This window comes from Monodon monoceros, unplaced genomic scaffold (assembly GCF_005190385.1).
Source record: "Monodon monoceros isolate NGI ecotype Baffin Bay Population unplaced genomic scaffold, NGI_Narwhal_1 Super_Scaffold_18, whole genome shotgun sequence".
Taxonomy (NCBI): Eukaryota; Metazoa; Chordata; class Mammalia; order Artiodactyla; family Monodontidae; genus Monodon; species Monodon monoceros.
This window is the reverse complement of record NW_021703774.1, coordinates 135,130,930-135,158,456: the sequence shown is the minus strand read 5'-3', so window position 1 is coordinate 135,158,456 and position 27,527 is coordinate 135,130,930. Positions and strand designations below refer to the sequence as shown.

General features: G+C 36.3%; 1 protein-coding gene across 6 annotated transcripts in view; it reads right to left on the bottom strand.

The window, feature by feature from the left end:
• The window catches only part of USP24 (ubiquitin specific peptidase 24), a 150,876-nt gene that overhangs the window by 77,855 nt on the left and 45,494 nt on the right, over positions 1-27,527 (bottom strand). For 4 of the 6 annotated variants that reach the window (XM_029229986.1, XM_029229991.1, XM_029229988.1 and 1 more), the window contains exons 4-21: positions 25,206-25,349; positions 24,404-24,526; positions 18,651-18,686; positions 18,249-18,314; positions 14,350-14,415; positions 11,757-11,831; positions 10,982-11,140; positions 9,746-9,860; positions 9,446-9,549; positions 8,779-8,886; positions 8,477-8,572; positions 8,224-8,385; positions 7,977-8,024; positions 6,044-6,103; positions 2,709-2,816; positions 1,844-1,993; positions 1,068-1,199; positions 89-200 (exon numbers count right to left, since the gene is read on the bottom strand). In XM_029229986.1, the coding sequence (XP_029085819.1) occupies positions 89-200; positions 1,068-1,199; positions 1,844-1,993; positions 2,709-2,816; positions 6,044-6,103; positions 7,977-8,024; positions 8,224-8,385; positions 8,477-8,572; positions 8,779-8,886; positions 9,446-9,549; positions 9,746-9,860; positions 10,982-11,140; positions 11,757-11,831; positions 14,350-14,415; positions 18,249-18,314; positions 18,651-18,686; positions 24,404-24,526; positions 25,206-25,349 (1,864 nt within the window). The remainder of the gene's footprint in view (positions 1-88; positions 201-1,067; positions 1,200-1,843; positions 1,994-2,708; positions 2,817-6,043; positions 6,104-7,976; positions 8,025-8,223; positions 8,386-8,476; positions 8,573-8,778; positions 8,887-9,445; positions 9,550-9,745; positions 9,861-10,981; positions 11,141-11,756; positions 11,832-14,349; positions 14,416-18,248; positions 18,315-18,650; positions 18,687-24,403; positions 24,527-25,205; positions 25,350-27,527) is intronic. The other 2 variants (XM_029229990.1, XM_029229989.1) reach the window with 1 other exon arrangement.

Below are 27,527 nucleotides of genomic sequence, written 5' to 3'. Positions count from 1 at the left end.
AGCTGCTTCTGAGAGTGGGCTGAGAAGAAAAGTATAAAATTCTTACTTTAAAGAACTGAAAAAATGATTTTACGTTTTTCTTCCCTACCATTCATGGTGATTTCATACGACTCCAATTTAAGAATTTTCTCCTTGAAGAGCTGCTGCTGAACATCACTCTCAAGATCATGCTGCCCTTTTGTAAACCATTCAAAACACATCTGCGGATCAAGACAAATATCACTCTGTAACTAAAATCCATTTCAGGCAAATACATACTCCAAACTGGGAAAGCAAAGATAAATTATTTTTAATTCTTTAGAAATTTATATTGCCTTAATACCACTCAAAACTGAAATGGTTCTAACTCTGGAACTAAATAAAGCAGTTAATTACAGCCATCTTTCCTCTAGATAATGAAAATATATATTCATGCTTTTCACTGAATTGTTACACTTTGGTTTTACCACCAACATTTATTAATAAGCCTTACTATGTGCCAGGGACTGTGCTAGGCACTGTCACATACTTAGTCCTTTCAATAATCTTATGATGTAGTTAACACTATTCTACAAAATGAGATGAGGAAACAGCCATTCACTGTTAGAAAACATCAAAGCAGTGTGGTGCTCCTGGTTTAATCCATTTTCAGCTGTGTAACTGTAGTTCTAAAGATCTGTCTAGGTATCAGTTCCTTCTTTAGCGTTTCCGGGATACAACATCATTATAGGAACTCAAAGTTTTCTGCTGGTTAATTTAAAATTAGTTTCATGGGAGGGAAAAAAATACTAAAAGACACACCAAGAATTCTTTTGCTGTACTCACTTGGCTGAATTTGGTTTTATCCAGAATGGTATCAGACTTACCAAAGATCTCACACACTTGTCTATATCACAGATATATATTATATAAAATATCTTTTCAACACTTATAGTTCCTAGCTTATTAGTATAAATGTATGCTTAGTAAATTGAAAAGTGTTTAGAATTGAAGATGTGAGACACACACAAAAATGTGAGATACACACAAAAAAGTGAAATACTATTAAGTCCCACTGCTGTCTTACTCCATCCACAATATCTTCTTACCTCTCTATCTAATTCACAAACATCCTGGCCAGTCACAAGACACTCCCAGATTTCCTTGGCACGATTCCAACCCAGATACAGAGTAGCTTCTTGCAAGAAAAATGCCAGAAATTTTAGATGGGCCTCTAAATACTGGAAAAAGAAATAATGCTAATTAGTTAACTCCAGGCATTCATATGTAAAAGAAAAATTTAAAAAAACAAAAAAAATTTGAAATTAAAAAAATAGTTTTACCTAATGCTTTTTCATATAACTTAGGGTAAAGTAAATGTGAGAAATCTGTTTACAAGTTGACAATACAATGTAGCAGAAACTATTTGAAGTCTAACACAAACTCAGTTGACTTTAGATGCCAAAAAAATACAATTTCGGCAATCTCAGAGTAAAACATCACAACACAACTGGTGAGTTAAGGTATTTTTCTATTTTTAAAAAACAGTATTACTAACCACTAGATTTGAAAAACAAAAGCCATTAGCCACAGAACTGACAATTATTATTTCTGATCAAAGACAAAGAAAAGATGTTTATTTTTATTACCATATCATATGCAGTTATCTTGGGTGATTTACTGAAAGATTTACCCACAAATATCAATCTTCTGAACTTTTATTTTGAGGTGATTATAGTCAAGATACAAAAATGTTCCATTATGACAAAGACACCTCATACTACCTATTTAGAGTTACTCCCAATAAATATGATTTTTATAGTTCAAGTGCAAAAAGGCCAAATGAATGCTGTAAATCATGAAACAAAAGCACAATGCCAGATACCTCCCGATAAGTGTATCGGCCATCCACTAGTGTTGAACCAGTTAAGCCTCCAGGTCCAGCCACGGCTGCTGCAAGCCGATGACAAGCTATCAAACTTCCTGTTACCAATTTTACTATTTCAAAATTTTTCTTCAAGTCTTGAATAATGCTCTTGGCGAAAACAACAAAAAGAAAAATGGTATGAGAATGCGCAGTTATTTTGTCAGTTTAATACAAGCTTCTATTTTAGCACGTAGTTGAGGAATAGCAAACACAGAGTTTTTCACTCATATTCCCTACATAAAAGTAAATAAAATCAATCTGGTATGTACATTTACTAGGGAATTACTATAGAATTAATAAACTTCCCTGGTAAATTTCTGCTTCTAAAAGGGATTCTTTAAAAAAAAAAAAAAAAAAAAAGTCTTTCAAAAGAACTATTTCACTTCTTGCATACTTTTCCAGATCTTTCTTCCCAAGTCTGTTACACTAAAAAAACACAAACAAACAAACAAAAAACCCCAAGTCTATTACACTGAGGAAGCTCTAGCTCCTTAAGCAAACTCATGTTTTCACAATATAAAATAAGTCTTTGAATCTTTTCAAACAAATTTCTAAAATACCATTAACTTTTAAACATTGGCTTACTTTGTAAATTAAGGAAATAAAAAATAAATGAGTTAGGGATATAACAAAAGAAAAGTTCCATAGAAATGAAAGCAGAATGATGTTTAAATTCAAGATTATTAAGTAATATAAATGAATTACATTAATAACCATAAAACTGTAATACAGTCACTACAAAACTCAGCAATCTTTTGATGTTTGTTATTATAAAAGCTTATGCAAGTAATTGTATAATAACCAAATATAACTATACTCTTACCTTGTCTTGCTTTTGATAGGTTTGTTTTATGAAAGAGCGGGTGATTTCATGTAGCTGACGCAAAGCTGGTACTACCCATACAAACTGGGGATTATTAAGTTGAGATGACTAGAGTTAAAAAGAAGTTACATTAGTTAAATTTAGAAATAAAGAGCAGATTAAATTTATTAGCTACAAAAAATTTCCAAGTCAATTAGGTTTTATTGTTACACATTCTATTATTTTTCTCTTCACATTGCTCATTTATAGTTTATCTCCATGCACTCATAATTCAGTCTTCAACTTCTTATTCTGCATGCAATCCTAAAGCCAAGAACTGCAAACAGGAGTGGATGTGAAGTGATAGTAAATGTATAGGGGTACATCAGCAAAAAACAGACGACAAGGAATTAGCAACTTCAGAGGATAGATTAAGTAGCACAGGCTGCTAGGATATGTTGACGTAATAAAATAAATTGATGGCAAAAGCTTAACTTGGATAATACTGAACTGGCTGATAAGTAAAATGGTATAAAAATATGGTTGTCTACAATTACATGATTAAGATACCAATGATATGATCAAGATACTAATAGTGGTCTAAATATTAAAGAAAATATCCATGGTCTGCTTGTATTTCCTAGTTAAAACAATTTTATGAGAGAATTCTACTTTTATTAATTATTACAGCCACTTATACTTTATATTTTTCAAAACACTTTTCAAATATGTTATTTCTGAAACTGGTACATGACAATCCAGATCTTCAAGTACATATCTGAAAAGTCTGATATTCACGCGATACTCTTTAAAAAGAGAATTGCTTTTGAATAAATAGCATCTTTCAAACTATGTGATTTCATTATAAAGGTTGTAGGAATGTCAGATTAAACACTATTGATCAATTGAAAAGTAACTCTCTAAAAAACTGAGTAACAGTTTTAAGTCCTTAGCTTTTACTTTAAAAACTGTATTATTTTTTTAAAGCCTTGCTTCTTTAAGTCTTTCTGTAAGATGAAGATGCCTATGGGGCAGAAAACTACTTTTGATGTCATTTGCAGAAAAATATCGTACTACTAAATACGTAAATGTGAGACAGCTACTGCCTAAATAATACTGGCTTTCCTAGAGATTAGCCAATCAGCAAATACCGTATTTCCTGGATTCTAAGATATAGGTTTTATAAACTTTAACATTTCTGAAATGGACACTTCTTACAATTGTATCAAAGAAACTTACCAGCCACTAGGCATAGGAGTAAGTTTAGATATACCTGTCCTTATGTGAGTATGTGCAAACTTAGCTGTTTTCAAAAGGTATCTGTTCATTTACCCATCATTTCTGCTGTTACCTGGCATAGTTTAGCACCAAACAAGGATGGCTTTTTAACTTAAATGTAGATCACTGATTTGTTTCTTGAATGCTATCAAAAAGATTACACTATGATATAGCACTGACTAGCCTGTCGTGTCCATCAATTCAATTAAAAGCAAAGAATAACTGCCAGTGGTCTCGGACTTAAGTGTTCTTCAGAGCCAGGAGAATTCGGTGTGACAGACTCATACCCTGTGAAGGGCTGTATCACTTGGCATTAAACGTCTCTCTGTCCAAAGCTGCACCTTGATTCAAGAGAAACTGTTTAACTTGTAGTATATACAACTTAATGAAAGAAAAAAGCAGCTTGAGTTTTTAAAAAAAAAGGACACAAAACTCCACATTCTTCAACGTGCCTCAAAATTCTACAATCTTAAAGATTTCAAAGAAGTCCAAAGCACTACACTAGATAAAGAAAAGCAGTGTGCCACAGTGAGGCTGTACATACTGGATTAAACCTGTGATGCATGTTGCAATCACTGGCATCTTAGAATCAGAGAAATAAGGTATGTATTAAAGGCCAACTACTTGCAAGGCTAGCTAGAATATTTCTGCTAGGATATGAAAGTTGCAAAATGACAGAGATTAAAATTCTAAGGCTTAAGTCCGAACTCATACCTTCCAAAAGGATTACAAACATTAGGATATAAATATAAACCCTTTAGTAAATAATCAGGTATATTAAAAAGTATCATTATGACCAATTAAGTCAATTACGGTTAGATTATTTTTTTAACATTGAAAATTACCCTTTAGAATCTAAAAAGTATTCCTGATATAGCCTTTCTACAGTTTAGCAAACAAGACAGATGTTATTTATTCCATCATATCTATAACATTATGTTGCTATGTTATAAGAAAAATTTAAATTACTCTTCTCCATTTATAAAAGGGGCAGAAGACTATGGTGAACAATTAAAACAAACATATCTGATAATGTCTGATAATGAAGCTGAGGTTTCATAAGTAGGAGTTAATGGTATATCCAAATTAGACTCCTAATGTTAGATGAAGCCGTAGAGGTCAACTAGTTTAGCCTGCAAACCTGTGCCTAAACTTTCCTTATTCATTTTTGTTACAAAACTTGTCTTCTAGTGTTTCCAGTGATGAGGAACTCAGGAGGCAGTGCATTCTGTGTCAGACTGTTTTCATAGGAAGTTCATTGCCCTATCATATTGCAACATGCCTTCCCATAACTTCTTAGGAGACATAAAAAGTTAAGTTGAATCAAACTTCTATAACAATCCTCTAAGTAGCTGAAAAAGCTTTCCTATTCTTTCTTGAGTTCTCTCTTCTCAAAGTTGAATATCCCAGTTCTTCATCTGCCTTGTTTTACCAGACCTAGCCATTTACCTAGAACCAAGTTCAAATCTTTACATGGGTGGACATTTAAAAAGTATTTCCTCCTGTGCTAAGCACATCACTGTGAGGCTGTACTGAGGGCATCTTGCTGGTTTTACTTTCAGTTGTATGTTTGGGCAAGTGGAGGCCCCTCAGGTATGGGTAAGTAACGATTTTAGTGTCCTCACAGAGGAAGGGGAAGAGGTAAGAGAAAGGGAGCCAACATTTATTGAAAGGCTGCTGGGCACTGTGCTAGGAGGCCTTCATATAATGACTTAAGGAATACACAAACACCACTAATTGAGTAAAAATGACTTTTTTTGGTTTAGTAATATTTTGTTTGGATGAGTACATTTAAACTTTTTAATCGAAGTAAAAAATAAGTGCAATAAGAGGGAAAGGGTTGGGGGCAGACAGTGGAAGGTATAAAGGAAGCAAAGGAAAGAGGACCAAGGAAGCCAAGGGTATCCTGGCAGAATCTACAGAAATAAAGTTGAGAAATAAAGGTCAGAATTTCTGAACACAATAATGGAACTTGGGAATTTTAAGAGTGTCAAAAGCAGAGGGAAAGGGAATCAGTTGGAGGAGTAGAGGTAGCTGGGGGGTGGGAGGGGAGTAAGAGGTGGGTGATCTTGTCTTACCCTTTGCTTAGTTTCTGTGTAGCCTGGCAGGGAGACATAATTCCCAGTCAGCCCACCTTGCTGCCTGGCAGGAAAGGGCATAGCATAGAAAAACACCTTTAGTGGCAGTATATAACTCAACCCCCTGCCTGGAGTCATATCGGGGGCTTTGATCTTCCCACTGCCCCCCTTCAGCCATGTGTACTTTAAGAGAGTGTCTGCAAAAGCACTCAGTCAACTGAAAAGTGCTATGTAAATGCAAGTTATTATTATTTGAAATGAAAGAATGGTACGTCAGAATTTCTTTACTGGGAGCAGTGGGATACAAAAAAGGAAGAATATTCCTTTCAAGACTCACAAAATGACTCCAAAATTCTCCCTGTTACTTTTTGAGTTTTGTTATCAAACAATAGACATGAATGAAGCGACTGCAAAGAGAAGCAATAAAGATGCAGCGATGCTACTGGCTACAAGGGCTAAAGTACTGCTTAGTTGTAACAAGGAAGGAACAGGGATCAGGAAGGATTTTTCTGGTTTCAAAAGCCATTTCCCTGGAGGGAGGAAAAAGTCCCTTCAGCTTTGACCTTCATACCTATAAAGAAATGTATCTGTTACTGTGAAGAAAAGACCATTTTCTATAGATACCCTTTCCCTCTTACTATTACTATTGAAAGATTTAAACTTCTTAAATAACTCTGGATGAGTTTCAATCATAAAGACAGAGGGTGCTAAATTATCTGAATCACTGAGCTGAGAAAATTCAAATTGTATCTGAGTAGAAAGAGAGCAATGTTGTTGAATTAAAGGAACAATTAATCATAACCTGAGCATTACCAGCTCCAGTTTGTGAACGATTTTAATGTAGAAAATTCACTTGATCAAATTTCAATGTCAGAAATATAACAAAGTTCTTAAATGTCCCCAACTAAACTTTATGACCAAGCATAATTTAAGAGAATAAAAGCCTACTGAGTCACCAAGGCCGCTTAGCAAGAGCTGAGTCTCTGAATTTACTAATGTAAATTAGCAGTATTCAAGATCCTTTAAAGAAATACTTACTAGGAAAGCCAAGAAATATGTTTTACCAATGAAATTCCTAAGCCATTAGCTATTTACTAAAACCTTTTCTTATGATAACAGTGAAATGAAACCCCTCTCGCTGCTAGGCTTTGTTTCATCTGGGCAACCTGAGGGCCTGCGTGGGAGGAGGACATGCTCTGATCAGGGCTGCTGCAACCACGGAAGCAGGCTCCAGTGAGCAGCTACTGACTGCAGCAACAGGAGAGCTACAATCATCACTACACATGCTGCTACCCACCCTTTCGAAGGACAGCCCTTAAGTCCACAGTCACCTGGAGGCCAAAGCCCTGGAGCGTAGGACTTCACAGCACTCATCACTACCCAGTTCTACCTTCTAAAATCGAGCCCTAGCAGCAGGCACTCACTCAATAACCGTTTGCGTAAGGAATTACTTTAGGAACACATCTGAACCAAGCACCTAGAAAACGACTACGTGCCAGCAACGAATGAACTTCTTTCTTCCCTTCTTTCTCTCTTCTTACTCTATGAATGTTCCTCCATTTCTCTCTTATGGGAGAAAAATGGACACGATATTTATTTAGAATCCATTGTGCTTATTAAAGATGTGCATACTTTGGATTTAATTTTAAGAAAGAAAAACTAAGTTGAAGGTCTTACAATCTTATGAGAATAATATAGTAAAACGACTCTTTGAATGTGACCCTGGATTTATTTTCCCCTTTGACAGTCAATAACCCCCAAGCTTTAAATAATAAGCACAGGTCATAAGCAAATATTTAAACAGCAGTGTGTATCTGAATATTATTTGAAGAAACACTAAAACATACTTTTATCTTAAAATTATAATTCAATTTATTAAAAGGAATTATTAAATTAGTATACCTTTTAGTTGGTTCCATCTGCAAATTCTTACCTTGAATCCATCCTTCTTGTTTTTTTCCAAACCTGACCATTCTCCAGGCTGAAAATTAATTTTAAGAAATATAAGTGACTTGGTAAAAGCAGTACCTATAATTTCCCAATTTTGGACTCTAAGGTATGAGCTTCCAGGTAGGACATTTAGTTTAATTTACATAATAGGGGAGGAAAATTATTTGGCTCTAATTACTCAGACAATACTGTTGCTCTGACAACAAAACTAGACCAAAGATAAAACCAACCCTTTTAATATCTTCTATGCACTTAATGATGTAGCTCCTCTTGATTGCTTCTTTCACTGCATACGCATCACTTAGGATTGTCAGGTGCTCCTCCAAAGCTTGCTGAATAAGGCTACTGGGCAACGTTGGGAGATGAGCCAGTTCCCAGAGTACATCTAACACCTACAATAAACCACATGTGATGAGCCAGCCCATACGCAAGTAAAGCTGCTTTAAGTACTTGTAGCTAGAAAAAGTCATTTGATTCTCCTGCCTTTCCAGAAGTGGTCTCAAAGCGAGCTTCACGGCCTATTCGTCCAATCAGGCTCAATAGCTTCTGTCTTACTCTATCGGTCTCGGTCTCCCAGCTCTGTAGAATGAAAAAGAAAAGACACAGGAACTGCTTCCCATTCCCATTTGATCACCCTGGCAAAACATGCAAAAACTTTAAACTTGAGCTAAAAAAGTTTAATAAAGTAAGAAGAGTACGGTTAAACACTGCTAATTTAGAGGGAGGAGACTTCAAAATAAGATTGTTTTAGAAATATTTAAAAGTAAGCATGCTTGAACACATACCTTCTGAATGAGAACAAACAAATGATTAAGCTGATCCGAATTAAATTTGACAGCTGCTGCAGCAATAATAGTATGGATATTCTCGATCACAGTAGATGATTGTCCTGACTAGAAAAGAAGACATTGGGAAGAAAGTTAAGTCTTGGAGACTGGAAAAACCCAAGTCTTTCCCTGTTGATTTATAGAAGCAAAAGCAAAACAGTAACAAAGATAAATTGATTCTAGTCTAACAGCATACATACACTTGCATGATAAAATTGGTAAGACTACAAGAAGCAACCATTATTAATGGTTATCTGTTGGCCTTGTTTAAATTCCTAGAAGCATTAAATCTCTAAAAAGACAATGTAAAAAAAGGTGAGAATCAAGTTCTCAATCTGACATATTCATTTCAAGAGGAGAACAAAATATTTTCAACTGGCTTAAAAACAATTTAAACTAATTACAAGAAAAACATACTCACTTTTCACATTTTATAAATGATCTTGAGGGTCTCAGTTGAGAGTATTATGTGTCTCATTTTTAAATCTGCTTATAGATACTTTGTGACTTCAATTATTATTTATTTATCCATGGGCAGTAAGTCTCTGCTTTAGAGAGTCACCACCCTTCGCCCTTACTGAAAAAAAATGTCAGAAAAAGGCAAAAACAATTCTGATCAACTTACCTGTATCTTCCAAATTTTAGTGAGCTCATCTAAAGACAATTTACTGCCCAAGAGTTCAATAATTCCCTTTATACGATCACAGTATTGTGCTTGGTCTATGTTGCCTAAGAGAAGAAACACCAGAGAGGCAGACAGATACAGTGAACACTAACCTTCTAAATATGATTCTATTTATTCAAAGCAATATTAACTTGCTATAAGACTATTTAAAGGCTAATATAGTCAAAGCAACAATTTCATATGTTTTTTATACAGAAATATATTATTTATGTGTTAGGTAACCTTTTTTAAGCAACTTACCTTCCAATGCAATTGACAGAACTGAGTTCTCAACTAGCCAATCTAACAGTCTGTCTGTATCTATAGCATTCTTCACAGATTTGGATAAAGTGCTATCTTCTATTAGTTTGGTTACCTAAAAAGACAGGATTATTGTGATTGAATCTAATGCAAATATTCATAATCAAAATCTTCATATATATTTTGTGCCTTTTATAGTGTTACAATGTGGTCCAATGATTAGCCAAAATGCATCAAAGGCCAGTTACTAGAAGTTAATAGACCACTTATTTGTGATGTCTCTTTAAAAAGAACACAGAGCTCACACTTCCTGGGCCACTGCTGATTGGCTCAGGGATGCACATCTGACCCAAACTTCAATCAGAGCACTCCTCCAAATTCTATACTTGGGACCAGAGAGAAAGTATCACTCCTTCCCGAGTCACAAGAGCTATCCATGGCCATGTCTACTGTATGAAAGATGCCACTCTGTAGGTGGAAAGAGAACAAGGCCATCATGCTCATAAAAGCAGAGATAAGACCTGGATAGAGTCCTGGCAGTGATTCAGTCTCAGATTCTAGTTGATCCTGTTGCCCACATGTGTCCCTGCCCTTACACGGTTTGGCTAGTCAATCTCTCATTCATGTGAGACAGCCCAGCATTCTTCCATTAAATTCCTCTTTTAGTCTAAGATAATTCAAGATGAGTTTATTTCACTTGCAGCCAAGAATCCTAATTAACACAAAACTGAAGGAAAATAACTGGAATTATGACTGAGCTGTATTGGCTCCACCGGAAACTCACCAAAACCAACTATGCTCATGTAAAGTTTAGGAAGCTGCAGAAAATTACTTCCATCATTTTTCTTAAACAAAACAAAATTTTGCCTCAACCCCAGTTAGAAGATTTGATTTAAGTAAACACATATCTGAAATATAGTAAAAGGGATTATACCCTTAGGGTAAAAAGTAAATCTCAAACTGTATATTCCAAGGAATTATGTTCTAGCAAATTTCACTAGAACACTAAATAGTTCACAGAACGAATTTGGAATGTAATACGTATAAAAATATTGCTTTATTAACAATTATAAACATGTATACAATTTTATATATAATCACTGTTATCTCTTTTTGTAGGATTACAAGAAATTATTATTCTTTATTTCCCAACATTTTTATATTAATAACCACAAGTTCTGGAAGAACTTAAAGTGTCTGTCCTTTAAGTCTTCCAGAAACGGACGCAAAACTTACTTCTTTGAGGGAATTCATTTTAGCGCTAAAATGAGGTGATTTCAGCATGCGCAGTAGGATGTCTAGTCGAAGGTCGTCCACAACGGTCACCAGATCCGGTTGGAAGCGCATGCAAAGTAACTTAATGGCAGACAAGAGCTCCGGGATGCTAACCAATCTCTTTTATTTAAAAACAAAATACACACAAACGTACAGATACATAAACAGAAAAAACAGAAAGGAACCATGAAAACATTCGATGCCAATTCTTACACACACACAGGAATACGGGACATTTTCAATAACCATGGTCTAATGGTATATGATAGTCCACATGGTCAATAAACTACATTTTACTTCTAAACAGAAGTTAGCACATGTGTGAGCAAAGAAAAGGAAAGTGTTCTGTGATAAATTCAAGGTAGACAAAATAAATCACGTTAAATTTAAATGCTAAAATTGCTTTAAACACCTTTGGATAGCTTTTAATACTGAATTATTTTAAAGCTTCTTCAATGCTATACCAATTATACTACTATCAAAATCAACATGTTAGTAAAATTCTTAATGGTATCACTTGCCGACAACCCTACATTCATTCTATTGACTGAGGTAACACCAACCACTTGGTATTTCAGACAAAACATTTTTTGGTTAGGAGATGTAAAATTAATTTGATGTGAGTTGTATGTGACCAGAATCCAAACAGCAATGGTGTGTGAACCTTGCCCTAAGCCCTGGCTCTGCTTCCATGGACCAATAGGCATCGGGGCTACTTGACTGGAGAGAACATTACCTTATCTTTAAGGTCCTTTTCTTCCACGCTCCGCACGTCCTGGATTGTAGTAAGGATGACTGGGTCCAGCATGGGCTGCAAGAAAACAGTACTAAAGTTAATAAGGACCCCTGAATCTGTCCCCAAACTAGAGAGGAGACACTTTTTTATTCACATTTCATAAAGGAGAGGGTGCTATGCAAAGATCGGAATTCTAGTATTAGAGCAGCCACTAACTAGGTAATACCATCCCAAGTAAACCCTTAACTGATTCTGTGCCTCAGCTTCTTTACTATCATATGGGTGCAATACCTCTTTACTATCTTATAAAAGGTCCTTTGAAGAGCAACCAAAGACAACCAACGACACACCGACTAACTTAAAACATTAAGCATGAGTATGTATTATTTTTGTAATAAAGTATTTTGCATTTGATTTAAAAAACGAATATAAGCACAGACCATGAAAAATACACTGTTTTATTATGCATTTATTTTGCTAACTGCTATAAATGAGGCCTATAGACAAGACTCATACAATACACTGCTCCAGAATGGTAGCATAACCAGGTAACTAACTCTAAATAGTATGTGAGAAGTAGCAAACTATTAGCTAGATCTAAATGATCACTTCCATTTAAGTAAAATAATTTTTAAAACTTATCTGGTGACAAGAGAAGACAGACAATATTTGGCTGTCAAAGCAAGAAGACATTAGCAATGAATTAAAATGACATCAGGCAACTGATTATCCTAGTAGAATTTCTTTATTTACACTCATGCCAACTGTATAGTGAGAACTGAGAGCTGTCAGGGTAAGAGGCAAGTCACACGGCTCTTCTCAGCATGTGCCAGCCCTACTTAATTCTCACGGCAACTCTGTGAGACAGGCATGGTTATTATCACTATTTTACAGATAAAGAAGCCAAGTCATAGGAGTTACCTCAGTCTTCCAAAGTCACAGAAGGAGCAAGTGGTAGAGACAATTGTTAATTTACATAAATATGGTATGAATTTATTGCTGAATGAACTTAAGGTTAGATGGTTTGATATAATTAAAATAAAGATAAAGTTAAATAAGCTTTGGTTGGAAATTCATATACTTTTTACTCTTTTTAAAGTACACTGTGCTTGGACTTCCCTGGTGGCACAGTGGTTAAGAATTTGCCTGCCAATGCAGGGGACACAGGTTCAAGCCCTGGTCCGGAAAGATGCCACACGCCGCGGAGCAACTAAGCCCGTGCGCCACAACTACTGAGCCTGCGCTCTAGAGCCCGCAAGCCATGACTACCAAGCCCATGCACCACAACTACTGAAGCCCGTGCGCCTAGAGCCTGTGCTCTGTAAAAAGAGAAGCTACCGCAATGAGGAGCCCACGCACCACAACAAAGAGTAGCCCCCACTCGCAGCAACCAGAGAAAGCCCGCGTGCAGCAACAAAGACCCAACACAGCCAAAAAAAGTACACTGTGTTTACATATAAAACCTGGAATTTCTAAAGAACTTAGTTATTAATTAGCAGTTGGAATATTTACACTGAAGCTCTTTCCACGGAGCAATGCATGGGTTTAAAAGCATGCATTTAAAAATTCAATCCTGGCTCTGATTATTAAAAAGCCAATTATTAAATTATTAAGTCAAATCATTTTGTCTCTTTGTCTTCGTGTTTCAGCTACAAAAAGAATGATTGTATTCATATGCTTAATAAGTGAGAGAACACTAGATGTCTCTAAAGACCTTAGTATCCAGAATGAAGAAATACATAAGTAGCCATCCTGTTTCATTTAAAAAAACTCTAAAGAAGGCACTTAAAACTTAGAAATAGCAGGAATTTCCAGAACCTACTAAAAAAATCCTATATCCCTTGTTAAAATGGCCCTAAGTAAATTAGATATTAGAAAGAAGGAACAAGCGCATACTATTTGCTTCCAAAGGAGACTAAGCTTTCAAAACCATTTACGGTGATTTAAGAAAATCTCTGTGAAAGTTTTAAGTTTCACAGACTTATCTCTATAAAGAAAATAATAAATGGAGGTATTTCAACATGACATTTTATTCAGTAAAACTTGTTAACTGAAATGGAAAGGAATAAGAAAATGTAATAAGCCCTAAGCATTAGGAAGCTGAACATTCCACAGCCTTGACTATCCTGTGGCCTGCTGATGTACAATCTGCAGAGGCAAGAAATCAGACAAGATGTGCTGTTAAACTGTTACTCAGTGAGTGACTTGGCTAGCAGGCGAGCCCAGCACCACTCAACACTGTTGAACACATAATGGCACTGAACCCTTAAATAATCCTGTAAATGGGGTAGGGATATATGCCACCTATTTTATAGTGAAGGAAGCAAAGAAAAATATATGCTATAATATGTAATTATATTTGATAAAATGATAAATTAAAAAGGTAAATAACCTTAAATGTTAGGTTTCCTATACCTTAAATTAGTAATCACTTTTATTTATCTTCTGATATTTTCACTATAAAGATAGCTAATCTGAAAAAAAAAAGTTACTCTAAATTAGGCACAATTCTGAACAACCTGATAAAAAGATAATTTTACTGTTTGTATCTCTTAGATCACCTCTGAAGTAAGTGTAAAATGGCCTATCTTACCTGTACCACTGAGGAGTTGAGGTACTCTGCACACACCCCTAAGGGCTGCACCAGTGCTGATACTGCCTGAAAAAAGACAGTGAAGGTGAGAAATAAATGTGAGCGAGTTTCTTCCTTTTAACATTAAACAAATCCCTTTTAATATGTCAGAGAACATTTTATACTCTTGAATAGAAGAACTGATATAAAGATGTCGATTTATTTAAATTACTGTAGAAATGTGATTTAAATCATAATATGCCAATAAAACTTCTTTCAAGGCTTGGATGAGATGATTCTAACGTTCACATTGCAGAATAATAAAAATTTGGATTTGAACAAGGAGAGAACAGTTGGGGAAGGAGTGAAATGTGCCTTTAACAAAAAAATACTTAAGACTTCCATGAAGAAAATTATAAAACTTTACAAAAATACATAAATAGTCCAAATAAATGAGATACCATGTTCTTGAATGGAAAAGACCAGTACTGTAAAAATGAACAAACTGAACACACCTACAAACTGAACACAATTCCACATATGGTCTTGGTGGAACTTTCTAGAGCAGGAGAACCTGACATGCTGGCGATATTCAGAAGAGTAAAAATATGAGAATGATCAATAAAATTTGAGAAAAGAAAGACGCTGAGCAAAACTGGCACTACCAATAATGAAAACATTGGAGAAATGGTATAAAAATGGCAGAGTGACCGAACGAATGAATGACAGGAACAGAAGTCCAAGAACAATTCATGTATACACGGGACTCTGACATTTGATAAAGCCAACAAATCAAAGTAGTGAAGAAAAAAATGGAATATTTTTTAAAGGATCTTAACAACAATTAGTTACCCATTTGGAAGAAAATAAAATTGGATTTCTATCTTACACCATATATAAATACATTCTAAACGAATTCAAGAACTAAGTAAAAAATGAAATTGTAGAAGTATAAAATTAAATGAGTATTTTTATGACCTTGAGATGGGGAAGGAAACACTCCCCAAGCAAATCAGAAAAATTTTAAGCCATTAAGGAAAAAATTGACTGTATAAAGTTTTGAAGCCTCTGTATGGCAAAAAGACACCATCAACAGAAATGAAAAGAGAAGGAAAAGGCTGGGAAAGAAATTTACAAATACACAAAATAGACATGACATTGATATACTTAATATAAAAAGAAAAAAATAAATAAGACAAGCAACCCCAAAGACCTATGTAAATAGATCAAATTTACAGAAGAAATGCCAATAGCCAATAGTCATATAACAAAATGCTCAAATTCACAGGAAATCAGAGTATTGCAAATTAGATAATAAAATACCATTTTTTTGGTCCATCATATTGGAAAATTAAAGACTGACAATATTCAGCACTAATGACAGTACTAGGAAATGACTTTATGGGAGTATACACTGGTCACCACTTTTTGAAAGGAGATTTAGCACTATCAATTGTAATTTTAAAATGTATATAATCTTTGAAATCCCATTTTCTAGGAATCTACCCTTCAGATATGGCAGCAAATGTACACAAGGACAAATTTACATGGAACACTCCCTGTAATAGCAAAAACTTAGAAATAATCCAATGCTCATTAATAAATGACTGCATCACGGTACAACAGTTGCAGGAACACACTGGAGCCATCAAAAACACTGATAGCACTAACCTGGAAAGATGTCCATGATATAATGTTATATGAAAGTATGCTACTAGGTATAGTTTGATTACAATTTGGTCTCAAAGAGAAAGAGAGAACATGCAGATATATTTTATATAAACTTAGGAAAAAGTCAGAAAGGCTATGCATTATATGGGTAACCATGACCTAGGAGGTAGATGTATGTGTTGGGGTGGGGTGGAGGACAGGAAACCTTCACTTCTTACTTTGTACAGGTATTTTAAACTGACAGATTGTGAATGATTTTTTTTCCCCAGTATTTTTCAAATCCAAAAATCTGTAACTATAAATGTAAAATGATGACATTCACTTGTACTCAGTCTTATAACACAGCCTAAATTTATTCTGGGACATAGTCACCTTCTTAACTGGTCAGAAATCAGACATTTATTGTGATTTTTTAAAAAAATTACTGATTTATTTTTGGCTGCCTTGGGTCTTTGTTGCTGCATGCGGGCTTTCTCTAGCTGTTGCGAGCGGGGCTACTCTTCGTTGTGGCATGTGGGCTTCTCATTGCACTGGCTTCTCTTGTTGCAGAGCACAGGCTCTAGGTGCACGGGTTTCAGCAGTTGTGGCTCGCAGGCTCAGTAGTTGTGGTGCACGGGCTTAGTTGCTCTGCGGCATGTGGGATCTTCCTAGACCAGGGTTCGAACCCGTGTCCCCTGAATTGGCAGGTGGATTCTTAACCACTGCGCCACCAGGGAAGCCCTTACTGTGAAATTTTAATTGTACCTGTTTGCAAAATCAGAGCCTCAATCTTTGCAATCTCCTTCTCCTATGCCTGAATTTCTATCATCTTCTCAATACAACCTAAACAATCTAATTTTACATCAACTGCAACAAACAACACATTGTCTGAAAAATGGTCTGACCTAAGGGAAAAATCTTGGAGGTATCTTTAGCTTCAAGACATTTGATAATAATGAGGGCAAGCCCAGATTCCTATGCATCCATCCTTGGCCAATTTTCATCCAAGGAGGGGAGAAACTTTGGGCTTCTCTGTTTGTTTGTTTAAATAAATTAACTCTGCAGGAAATCAGTGAGTGTTTTATTTAAACTTTTTAAAAAATGAAGTTCATTTCTAATACTGCTCAATGACCTATATAGCCAGTTCTTGAGAACAAGCAAGCTGGATAAAACCCTATATCTGAACAGGTTTTGTTTTGTCTTGCTTTTTTAAGTCACTAACTATTATCTTCCAGGTCAAGAGTCGTCTCTAACATACCTGATCCATTTAACGGGGATCAAAATGACAGCCTAACAACCTAGTTAACAGGGAGGGAAAAGAGGCCTATGATCAGTGTCAGTAGAAGTATTTATGAGCTGACAGACACCTGATCTTTAAGGATAAACACTGGGTAGCAAGAAATAGTCTATTACCAACCACAGCACCAGTCTCTCTCATTGACTGTTGTTACTGCTCTCATGCAAAGATGGACCAAGGGAGTTAGGTGATTGGTCATGGTCCACAGAAATAACTGCTATTGTAAGCACAATTTATACCACTTAGGTATATTATTTTACCACATCATTTTCTGCTCTGATCAATTTACAGTAGCTACCACAGTGTCTTCTACATGGCAAGTACATAAGTAGTTTATAACTGAATGATGAATTAACTAGAGAACAGAATAAAGTGCTCTCGGTTACAAACAGGTCAGCAGTCTGTGAAAAATTAAAGATTAAGTTATTCCCCTTATCACAAGGTTAAATTTGAGAAAATGAAGCTGACATGAAAAGATAATGGTATTGCACCTGAGGGATGATTCTAAGCTCCTGTTATAACCCTTGTTATCTATGAATCTCTGTAACACCAAAGAGCTGACTAAACAATCTTAAAATAAATTATTTTATTTGTTTCTGGTACTATGAAATAACTTCTGACTTATCTGAGGCATAAAATTGTTATGTACACATATACTTGCCACATATAGCAACTGTCCCTAAATAGCAAGATAATTTCATGTAACCACCACAAGTTAGTAGTTAAGAGAAAAATATCACAAAGAGAAATTAGTGTGGTGAAAAAAAAAAAAACCAAACACCATACACTGAAATTTGCTTATTTTGATTAACAGTAAACATTTCTCTGGTTATCAGAAACATGGAAGCTGCTCCTGTAAAGATTAACTTAAACTTTAACATTTAATTTAATTTGTCTAGACCATGTCCCTTGGGTTACACAGCAACCCAGATAAAGTGAACTTCCACACTGTACATACAGTGGTTTAACTTACCCCAAGTTCTATATCTTCTGAATGGAGCTTGGCCTGGATTGCTGCAAATCCACCTAATTCTCCAAACTGAGAAGAAAAAAGGTATACATTAATTTTAAAATGCTATACCTTAATAGTTTAAGCAAGCAACTAAGGCTCACATTCTGCTTTATCAGTGTGCTCTATAATCCTGGTCTTAAGGGTCATCACAAAAATAATTCCAATGCTCCTGTGATATGCTAGAGGAGATGTGCTAAGCCCTAAAGCTGAGGTTTATCTGTATAAACAGCACATATAAAAAAGAGGAAGAAACTGTAAAACCTATCGATTATTTTCTGTAGCTGTCATCTACCTAAAACACCAAACTCTAGGAAATCTCATTAGAAAATGGAAAACATGATCATATTAATAAAAGCTTTATACCTTATTTACCAAATCCACAACCCATCCATGAGGCTCCTATGAGAAAAGAAAATAGAAATTGAGATGCCAATACAAAAACTTCCCTACTAACCCTCATATTTCTTTTATCCTAAATCAAATGTTGGAAAAAAATTAAAATTTAAAAAATATTTCGAAGTTTTCTCACATGTTTCTTAACGTGTTTCTTTGACGTTACTCTAAACAGTTGCAGGAGTGCGTCTGTACTTTGATGGAACTGCTACGGTACGAAGCATTTACGTGTTCTGGGTAGCTGAGATCAGTTTAAGCTCTCTGAGGTACAAGATAACTTGAGTTAAATTTTCTAAGAGAGTTATATTTTAGGAACTAAATTAACTTAAAGAGTAGCAAATCAGGAATCAAGAAATTAAAAGTTTTAGTCCCAGCTGTACCATTAATTACTGTCCTAGAGTAAGCTCTTCTTTTCTCCTCCTTTTCTTCCCTCCTTTCCTTTCTTAAGCATTCACTGTTCTAGGGGCTGAATAATGTTCTAGTGGCTGGATACAGAACAGTGACTAAGAAGAGATGTGGTACCTGCTTTCACAGAGCTCATATTCTAGCAGGATCAATAAAGACAAGTAAACCAACACATAATTCAGATTGTGCTAAATTCCACAAAAGGAAAAACAAAAGGTCTTCAAATGAAAAAGGAGCCTACTCTGTTCAGAGTGGCGGTCACAGAAAACCTCTCTGAAGAGGTGGTCTTTAATCTGGAACTTAAAGGATGAGACAGATTTAGCCATTCAAAGAATAGTCCAGGCAGAGAGGCTGAAATGGAAAAGGTCCTGTTTGGGGAAGGCAGAAAAGCCTACCTTGTTTGAAAAACTGAGAGGCAACTCTCCCAGCTGGGAGCCGGGGTGCAGGAGAGAAGGTACAGATGAAGCTGTAGAGACAGGAAAAGCCAGATGATGCAGAAATCTGTAGATTGTGATTAGAAGGAAAGCAACAGAGGTGTTTAAAGCAAGAAAATGATGCCTTTTATGTTTTATGGGGATGTTTTGCAGTTATGTGGAGAATGGAATGGAATGGATCAATGAGAGTGAAAAGTAGAGATACCAGGGAGAAGACTAGTGCAGTAACTAGGTAGGACATGATGGTGTTTGGAGTAGGATGGTGGCAGAGGAAACACACAGAAGTCAACTTAAAATCTATGTGAGATTAAATCAAAGGACCTGTTTACAGTTTGGATATGGGGAATAAGAAAAAGGGATGAATCGTGGCTGATTCCTATGTTTTGGCTTGAGCATGTAGGTAGATGGTGATGCCATTTACTGAAAGGGAGAAGAATGAAGGCTGGGGAGACATAATGAAGTTCCATTTTAGGCACAGTTTGAGATGTCTGTGTGACAACCAAGAGGAGACAGTTGGCTCTTCAAGTCTGTTGTGCTCAGAGAAGAGGTTTGGGCCACAGAGATATAATAAAGCAGAGGGCCATCAGCACAAAGATAGCATTTAAACCCATGAGAATGGAAGATATTTCTTAGAGAGAGTACTCTGGATCAAAGTTGGGTAGAGGTGAAGGAGTCGAGAAAGGAAAGGTGGCTGAGGGGCAGGCAGAAAGCAAGAGACTGTAGGAAGGAAGTTTCAAGGAGGGAGAAACTGACTGTGACCATTCCTGTTGACGGGGTCGAGAGACATTTCCTCTGGATCTAGAAACATGAAGGTGCTGGTGTCTTAACGAGAGCTGTTTCAGTGGAGTGGTGGAGAAAGAAGGCAGAATGGAATGCCTTGAAGAGTTAATGTAGAGTTCAGTCTAGAGACCCCAAACATCTCTCCAGCCGAAAATAACTTAACACCACTGGATAAAAACATTAAAAAAAAAAACACTTTAAAAATATATAGCTGAGTTGACACAAAGTGCTCAGAAGTTTTAAAAAAAGAGAAAGCAGAAATCCTGTGAGGAAAGCGAACTGTGAGGCCAGCTTTCACGCTGTAGGCATCTGTGGAACTCTGGAGACCTCTAGCTTCCATTTTCACAGCCTTACAGTGGCTGAGAAACAGGACACGTAGCCAAGACAGGGCTCAGAGACTAAGAAGAGTTTGTCACATAAATCAAGAACCCAAAGGGCTGCATCCTGAATGTAAGATGAACTGAAATAAACTTACCTGTGGAAGGGAAAGAACAAGGAAGCCTGCCTACCTTGACTGTGGTACTGGATTGTGAGAAGAAAAAAATTCTCCAGGAATTTATAACCACAAAATTGCCCTCACATGGCTTTGCTGCTCCAATTCACACTGCCTTTATGGTCTGAAAAACCTTAAGCTGAGAATTTATTCCCAAATCGTAGTATCCCCAGGCATCTGGAAGAAGTAAATCTTTTTTGGAGGAAAGAACTTTCAACTCAGGCCTCAAAAAATCTTCTTAGATTAAATCCCAAGAAACATAAGTTCACAGGAAAACAAAAAAATACGTATAAAAATGTTTTTCTATACACATACATACATATACAAAACAACTGAGTAAAAGCTGGCAGAATCAGACCAGCTTTTAGATGTCAGACATATGCTTATAAGTTAAGCATTAAACATGTAAGTTAAGCATCAAACAAGGAGGAGACTGAAAATATGAGTCAAGAACATGAGATAATAAAAAATAAGCAGAGTCAAAAATGAACCCATGAGAATTTATAGAAATGAGAAATATAATAAATGAAATTAAAGACAATGAATAGGTTAAATAGCCTATAGGATACAAATAGAAAAAAAATTGGTGAACTGGACCATAGATCTGAAAAAATGTTATCAGAAATGCAGTACAAGAAGACAGAAAGATGGAGAATATGAAAGAGAATAAGGGACATAAGAACAGAATGAGAGAGACTTCCCTGGTGGTCCAGTGGCTAAGGCTCCACACTCCCAATCGAGGGGGCCCAGGTTCGATCCCTGGCCAGGGAACTAGATCCCATATGCCGCAACTAAGAATTCGCATGCTGCAACTAAAGATCCCACATACCGCAACAAAGATCCCATGTGCAGCAATTAAGACCCGGTGCAGCCAAATAAATAAATAAATAAATACTAAAAAAAAAAAAAAAAAAAAGAACAGAATGAGAAGGTCCAACATGTAGTCAATCAAAGTTCTGGGGGAAGCGAGACTAATGGGGAAGAGGCAATATTTACAAAGGTAATGGCTGAGAATTTTCCAGAATTGCTACAAGATATAGATCCTTAGATTCGAAAATTCAATTATCTGAAGCAAAATAAACAAAAAGAATACCTCAGTTAATTGCAGTGAGAGTCAAATTGCCAACTATCAAAAAGAAATAAAATAGCCATGAAGAAAAGAAAGACTTCTTACAAAGGAACAACAGTCAGACCAACAATCAACTTTCAATAACAATACTCAAAGCCAGAAGACAGGGCTTACCTGGTGGCGCAGTGGTTAAGAATCCTCCTGCCAAGGCAGGGGACACAGGTTTGAGCCTTGGTCCGGGAAGATTCCACATGCTGCGGAGCAACTAAGCCCGTGGGCCACAACTACTGAGCCTGTGCTCTAGAGCCCGCGAGCCACAACTACTGAAGCCCGTGCACCTACAGCCTGTGCTCCGCAACAAGAGAAGCCACTGCAATGAGAAGCCCGGCACACCGCAACGAAGAGTAGCCCCCGCTCGCTGCAACTAGAGAAAGCCGCGCACAGCAACAAAGAATCAAAGCAGTCAAAAATAAATTTAAAAAAAAAAGCCAGACACTGAAATGATAGCTTTGATATTTTGACAGAAAAATGTATGTCAATCTAGGATTTAAAACCCAGTGAAAATGTTCTTCAAGGAATAGGAAATAAAGTCAAGTTTAAGCCATCAAAAACAAAGACTCAACTCCCAATGGACCCCTTATGAAAGGACACTGTAGAGGATGCACTCCAGGAAAAAGAAAAATCATCCCAATGGAAGGTCTGAAATACAGAAGGAATGGTACACAAAGAGATAGCATATAAATAGGGCTGAGTCAAAACACTGTATAAGGTAATGATGACTGTACCTATTTGAGGGGATAAAACAATACAGGAGAGGACTAAGACAATGCACAATAAAGACAAAAGGATAATGAGTCAGGTGAGGAATGAGTACACGCAACAGTCTAAGGTTTTCAAGTGCTCCTCAGAAGAGGGTAAAGTTACTGATGAAATTTAGGTTTTGTTTAATTAATAAGTTAAAATTTTAGACTAACCACTAAAAGAGTAACTGAGAGGGAAGAATATGGAATCTTTCATCTGGGGGATAGAGAATAATGCTGAAGCTAGAGATGGAAGTGGTATCCAGGGCAGAATTTTTAAAGATGGGAAAATACTAGACTCTGTTATACACAATGGGAATAATCTGATAAAGGGGAAAAAATTGAGTGTACCAAAGAAAGAATAGAAATGCTAAGGCATAAAATGCTTGAGAAGGCAAGAGGAAAGAAGAGGGGATCTAGGGCATTTGCAGGAGAGATAATTCCTTTTGTGGTAATGAGAAGATATTAAGAGACAACATTTCTGGGTCTCTATTGTTGTATATGTAAATTGGGGGGAGGAGAAAAAGAACATTTTTTGAGTACTTACTAAACTGAACCACTGTGTTCAGTGTTTTTATATACATTTGTCATTTAATCTTCACAACATAACTGAAGATAAGATTTTAGTATTTTGGGAGCCAAGACTGGATATAAAGAATGCAGACTATGGCACTAGATTGCATAGGTCCCCTCTATAAACAGGTTTGTGAACTTGGGCAAGTACTTAACCTCTGTGTGCCTCAGTTTCTCATCTACAAAATGGGGGTAAAAATAGCACGTAACTGACAGAGCTGTTGTGGGGACTAAATTCCACAGGATATACTCACAGTCCTTTCCACTCAGCTCTCATTTCCTCTCTAGAGTACTGCCTGACCTTCCAAGGTGGCAACTCCTTCCCCTTATTCCATACATAGTACTTATTATTATAATTGCACCTATTGTTTGTTATACTGTGATTTTTCTTTTCCTATTTCCTCCACTACTATGCTGTAAGTTAGAAGCCATGTCTTATTACTCTTTATACTAAGGGCAGGAACTATTTATTTATATCTCCAAAGCCTAGAATAATGCCAGACACACAGCAAATGTTCAATAAATGATTGCTGAACTGAACCCCTGCCTTCTAGATAAATCAATGGACAAGTTTTCTACCTACTACATTGACTTCTTTCAAATGTCTCTCAAAAGCCAAAGTGTTTGATCAACAAATTGTCTGAATTATGTACTCCTTGTGGGTATAATGTTATTGGCACTTCGTATGCCTTTAAATATAAAATGAGGATGTTGGTCTGTGCTTAGAAAAAAACAAAAGCTTTAAAGCTTACAGAGTTTAAAGAAAATTATACATGAGATTAACTACTAGATTTTATTTTCTGGGAATAATTAGTCGTTTCAAATGATTTCAAATGCTCTAGCTTCTCAAACATCTCTAAGAAACTGGGACACTCATTAAACTGGGGTTCTGGTAATTCAATAAATAGGGCACTTTTCATGTCATGCAGTCATTTCTCATTTCACCAAACGTTATTTCAAATCTCTAAAGTTCTTCATGATGTTAATTAACAGCTATGGAAAAATATCCAATAGCTGAAAAAAATGTTATGCAATTTTATGAACCATATGGAGTATTTGTCATTTTTCATAGGTTGTTTTATCCTTCCATGTAAATTGTCATTTTTGTAGCAGAGAAAATCTTTTTCAATACATTTATCTATAAAAGGATGAAACAAAACTATATTTACCTTTTGGAAAGTAGATACAGGTGAAATAGCAAACGTATTTCCCTCTCCAAACACTTCTGCCCAATTCCTTTGAGATACTTTCATTCTGTTTTTAAAATGGTATTCATTATCAGGATTGAAAGCCTAGATTCAAAGAGAACAGAGAAGCATTATTATTATCTACTTCTATAGCAACACATATTAGCATTAGAAAAGAAGATAAAAATATAGCCTTGGACTCCCTCATTAATGGAATCTTTCAAGTATCCCAACAAAACATATTCCTTAGCCAGTGCTGAGGAACAAAGTGGTGCTCTCCTGTTCTGTTCAATGTTTGCTGTGGGGAAAGAGAAGGGGGTAGCAGGACGGGAGGTCTGATCCAGGCACGGTGATGCCAATGCTCCAGATGTTCTACGGCTGCCGCAAGCAGAGATGGGCAACAAGGCAGTGAAGACAGAAGTTAGGAGGGAAAACACGAGCGCCTCTTCTTCATGCAGCTACTGCTACTAGTCGGGGGAAAAGCCCAGAAACCAAACTACATCAACACCCTATGTGACAGTATTTGTGATTCGAATAATCAGGGAGACATAAAGGAAAGCTATTTAATCATTCTAAAAGCTGAGAAAGCTTAAAATTAGAAAGGTATTTCTTTAAAACTGAAAACACAACAGTTGTTCTGCTTTTAAAATAAAAAGCAAGAACAGTCAAGTTAATAACTTTAATGATAAGATCATGATCACTCATTATTAATTACAAGTCAGAAGGTAGTAGGTATTTTAAACAAAAGCAAAACACAAAGCACTTCATTTTAGACATACTGTACCATTGTAAGCACAGCCAGCAGACCAGTGGGAATTGGATCTTGTTTTATTCTCTCTGCAGCCAGTTCTATTAATAGCATCAACATGTTGTAGATGCCTTCATGAATTTCAGTACCCCACTTGTGAACAGCACTTGATGTCAGCAGCTATAAAAACATAAAGGGCACTTTAGAGTCTTACTTGAAAAGAAAGAAAAGACATCTACAGTTATCAGTTCAGTCTTGACTAATGAAGAGATTATTACCATAATATTTATTTTTATGCAGATGACTTGTTTTAAAAGACCCATAGCTGTAGTCCATCTACTTATCCACTTATTTCACAGTCAACACTTAGTTTTGTTTTTCTGAACTTTAATTCCCTTATATTAAGACAGTTTGGGGAATTCCCTGCTGGTTCAGTGGTTAGGATTAGGCGCTCTCAATGTCGAGGGCCTGGGTTCAATCCCTGGTCAGGGAACTAAAATCCCACAAGCCACGCAGGGTGTCCAAATAAATAAATAAATAAAACAGTTCGTTTAAAAGAAAATGTTTGTTTTCTACTTTTCATTATTACTAGGGGAAGTCAAGTGGTGAACAACAAGAAAGAACCTCAGATCAATTCCGGTACTACTATTTTCTAGCTGTGTGGTCTTGAACAAATTTACCAGAGTTCCCAGAGACTCAGTTCTCTCATCTCAAAAGAGAGATAATTCCTACCCACTTCGCAGAGACGTCACAAGTATCAAAAGGTATATCAAATGTAAAGTATTAGCAAGGTTTTATTATTAATATATTTTGGCTGTCGTTATTAATCAACATTCCTGGAATCTAAGAAATCTCATGATTTGAACATGCACATTCTTTTCATATTATTTATATCTCGGAAACAGAACTGCATCTTCCCACCTGTTGACCAGATGGCAGCAGGGTTCTGAATGTGAAAAAAATTTTAGAAATACCTTGTTAATTTATTTTGCTTGTATTTTCCTTTCTAGTACGTATTAAAGAAATATACAATTTTTTAAAAAAGTTTAAGCAAATCTAAAATAGCACTGTAACATTGTTTACTTTGCAGCTATTTTTCTTAAATATAAAAAATGGTGCATCTTATACTCAGATAGCAGCTTAGATTTGTTAAAAAGGAAGGAAAAGGCACACAGAAGAATCTAAAATCATCATCTTTGGATATCCCCAATCTTTGACCTTCTAAGTCCTTGGGGAAGTCTAATTCAGGAACAACTGCCGAAACAGGGAATGGGAAAATGAAAGGATTCCACTTAATGAAATAATGGCATATTGGTACAGTGGTTTCATGTTTTTGTAAGATCTCCCTTCAGAGGGAAAATACTGTGCTATAAAAATTTCACCTTAGCCACACTGAGAACCCCTTAACGAGAGGGTTAAGACCCTGAAAGAGCCCAAACTTCTTTAGCTGCAGAGGAAAACCTCAGTTCCAGACTTTCTCTATAGCAATTAGCTGCACTATTTGCTCAAATGAATAATAATCATAAGACTGATTCTATATAAGCCAATTACTATTTTTTGCTACTATTTTTGCAAGAATTCTTTTGCCTGCCTATATATTCTTCCTATGCTTAAAAATTAGATAATAAAGCAGAGATTAAGATTTAAGAAGCTTCATGTGACAACAATAAAATTTATGTGGACTAAGCACCACTCCTCTGTTGTCATCTCATATGTTCCGTTTTTACTTTGAAAATGGAGTTCTATCTACCTTCCAGATGAGGTGAGGCAAGACAGGCAGCACCATGTGAGGAAGAGGCACACAAAGTTTAAACACAACTGTGCACTATGGCCACATCTGGATGTTTTCCCCTGCCTGAATATACTAGTAAAAGAATCCAGGGGACTTCCCTGGTGGTGCAGTGGTTAGGAATCTGCCTGCCAACACAGGGGACACGGGTTCGAGCCCTGGTCTGGGAAGATCCTACATGCTGCGGAGCAACTAAGCCCGTGTGCCACAACTACTGAGCCTGAGCTCTAGAGCCCACAAGCCACAACTACTGAGCCCGGATGCCACAACTACTGAGCCCGGATGCCACAACTACTGAAGCCCGCACGCCTAGAGCCCACGCTCCACAACAGGAGAAGCCACTGTAATGAGAAGCCTGCACACCGCAATGAAGAGTAGCCCTTGCTCGCTGCAACTAGAGAAAACTCGCGTGCAGCAACAAAGACCCAATGCAGCCAAAAAAAAAAAGGAATCCAGGCTGGCCTGAAAGTGAAAGGTGAAGAAAGTAGAAATTACAATAAAGCTCCTTTTGTGCACCTTATTCACACAATTGCTTATTATTTGTACTCTTACTTCTTTTTTTTTTTTTA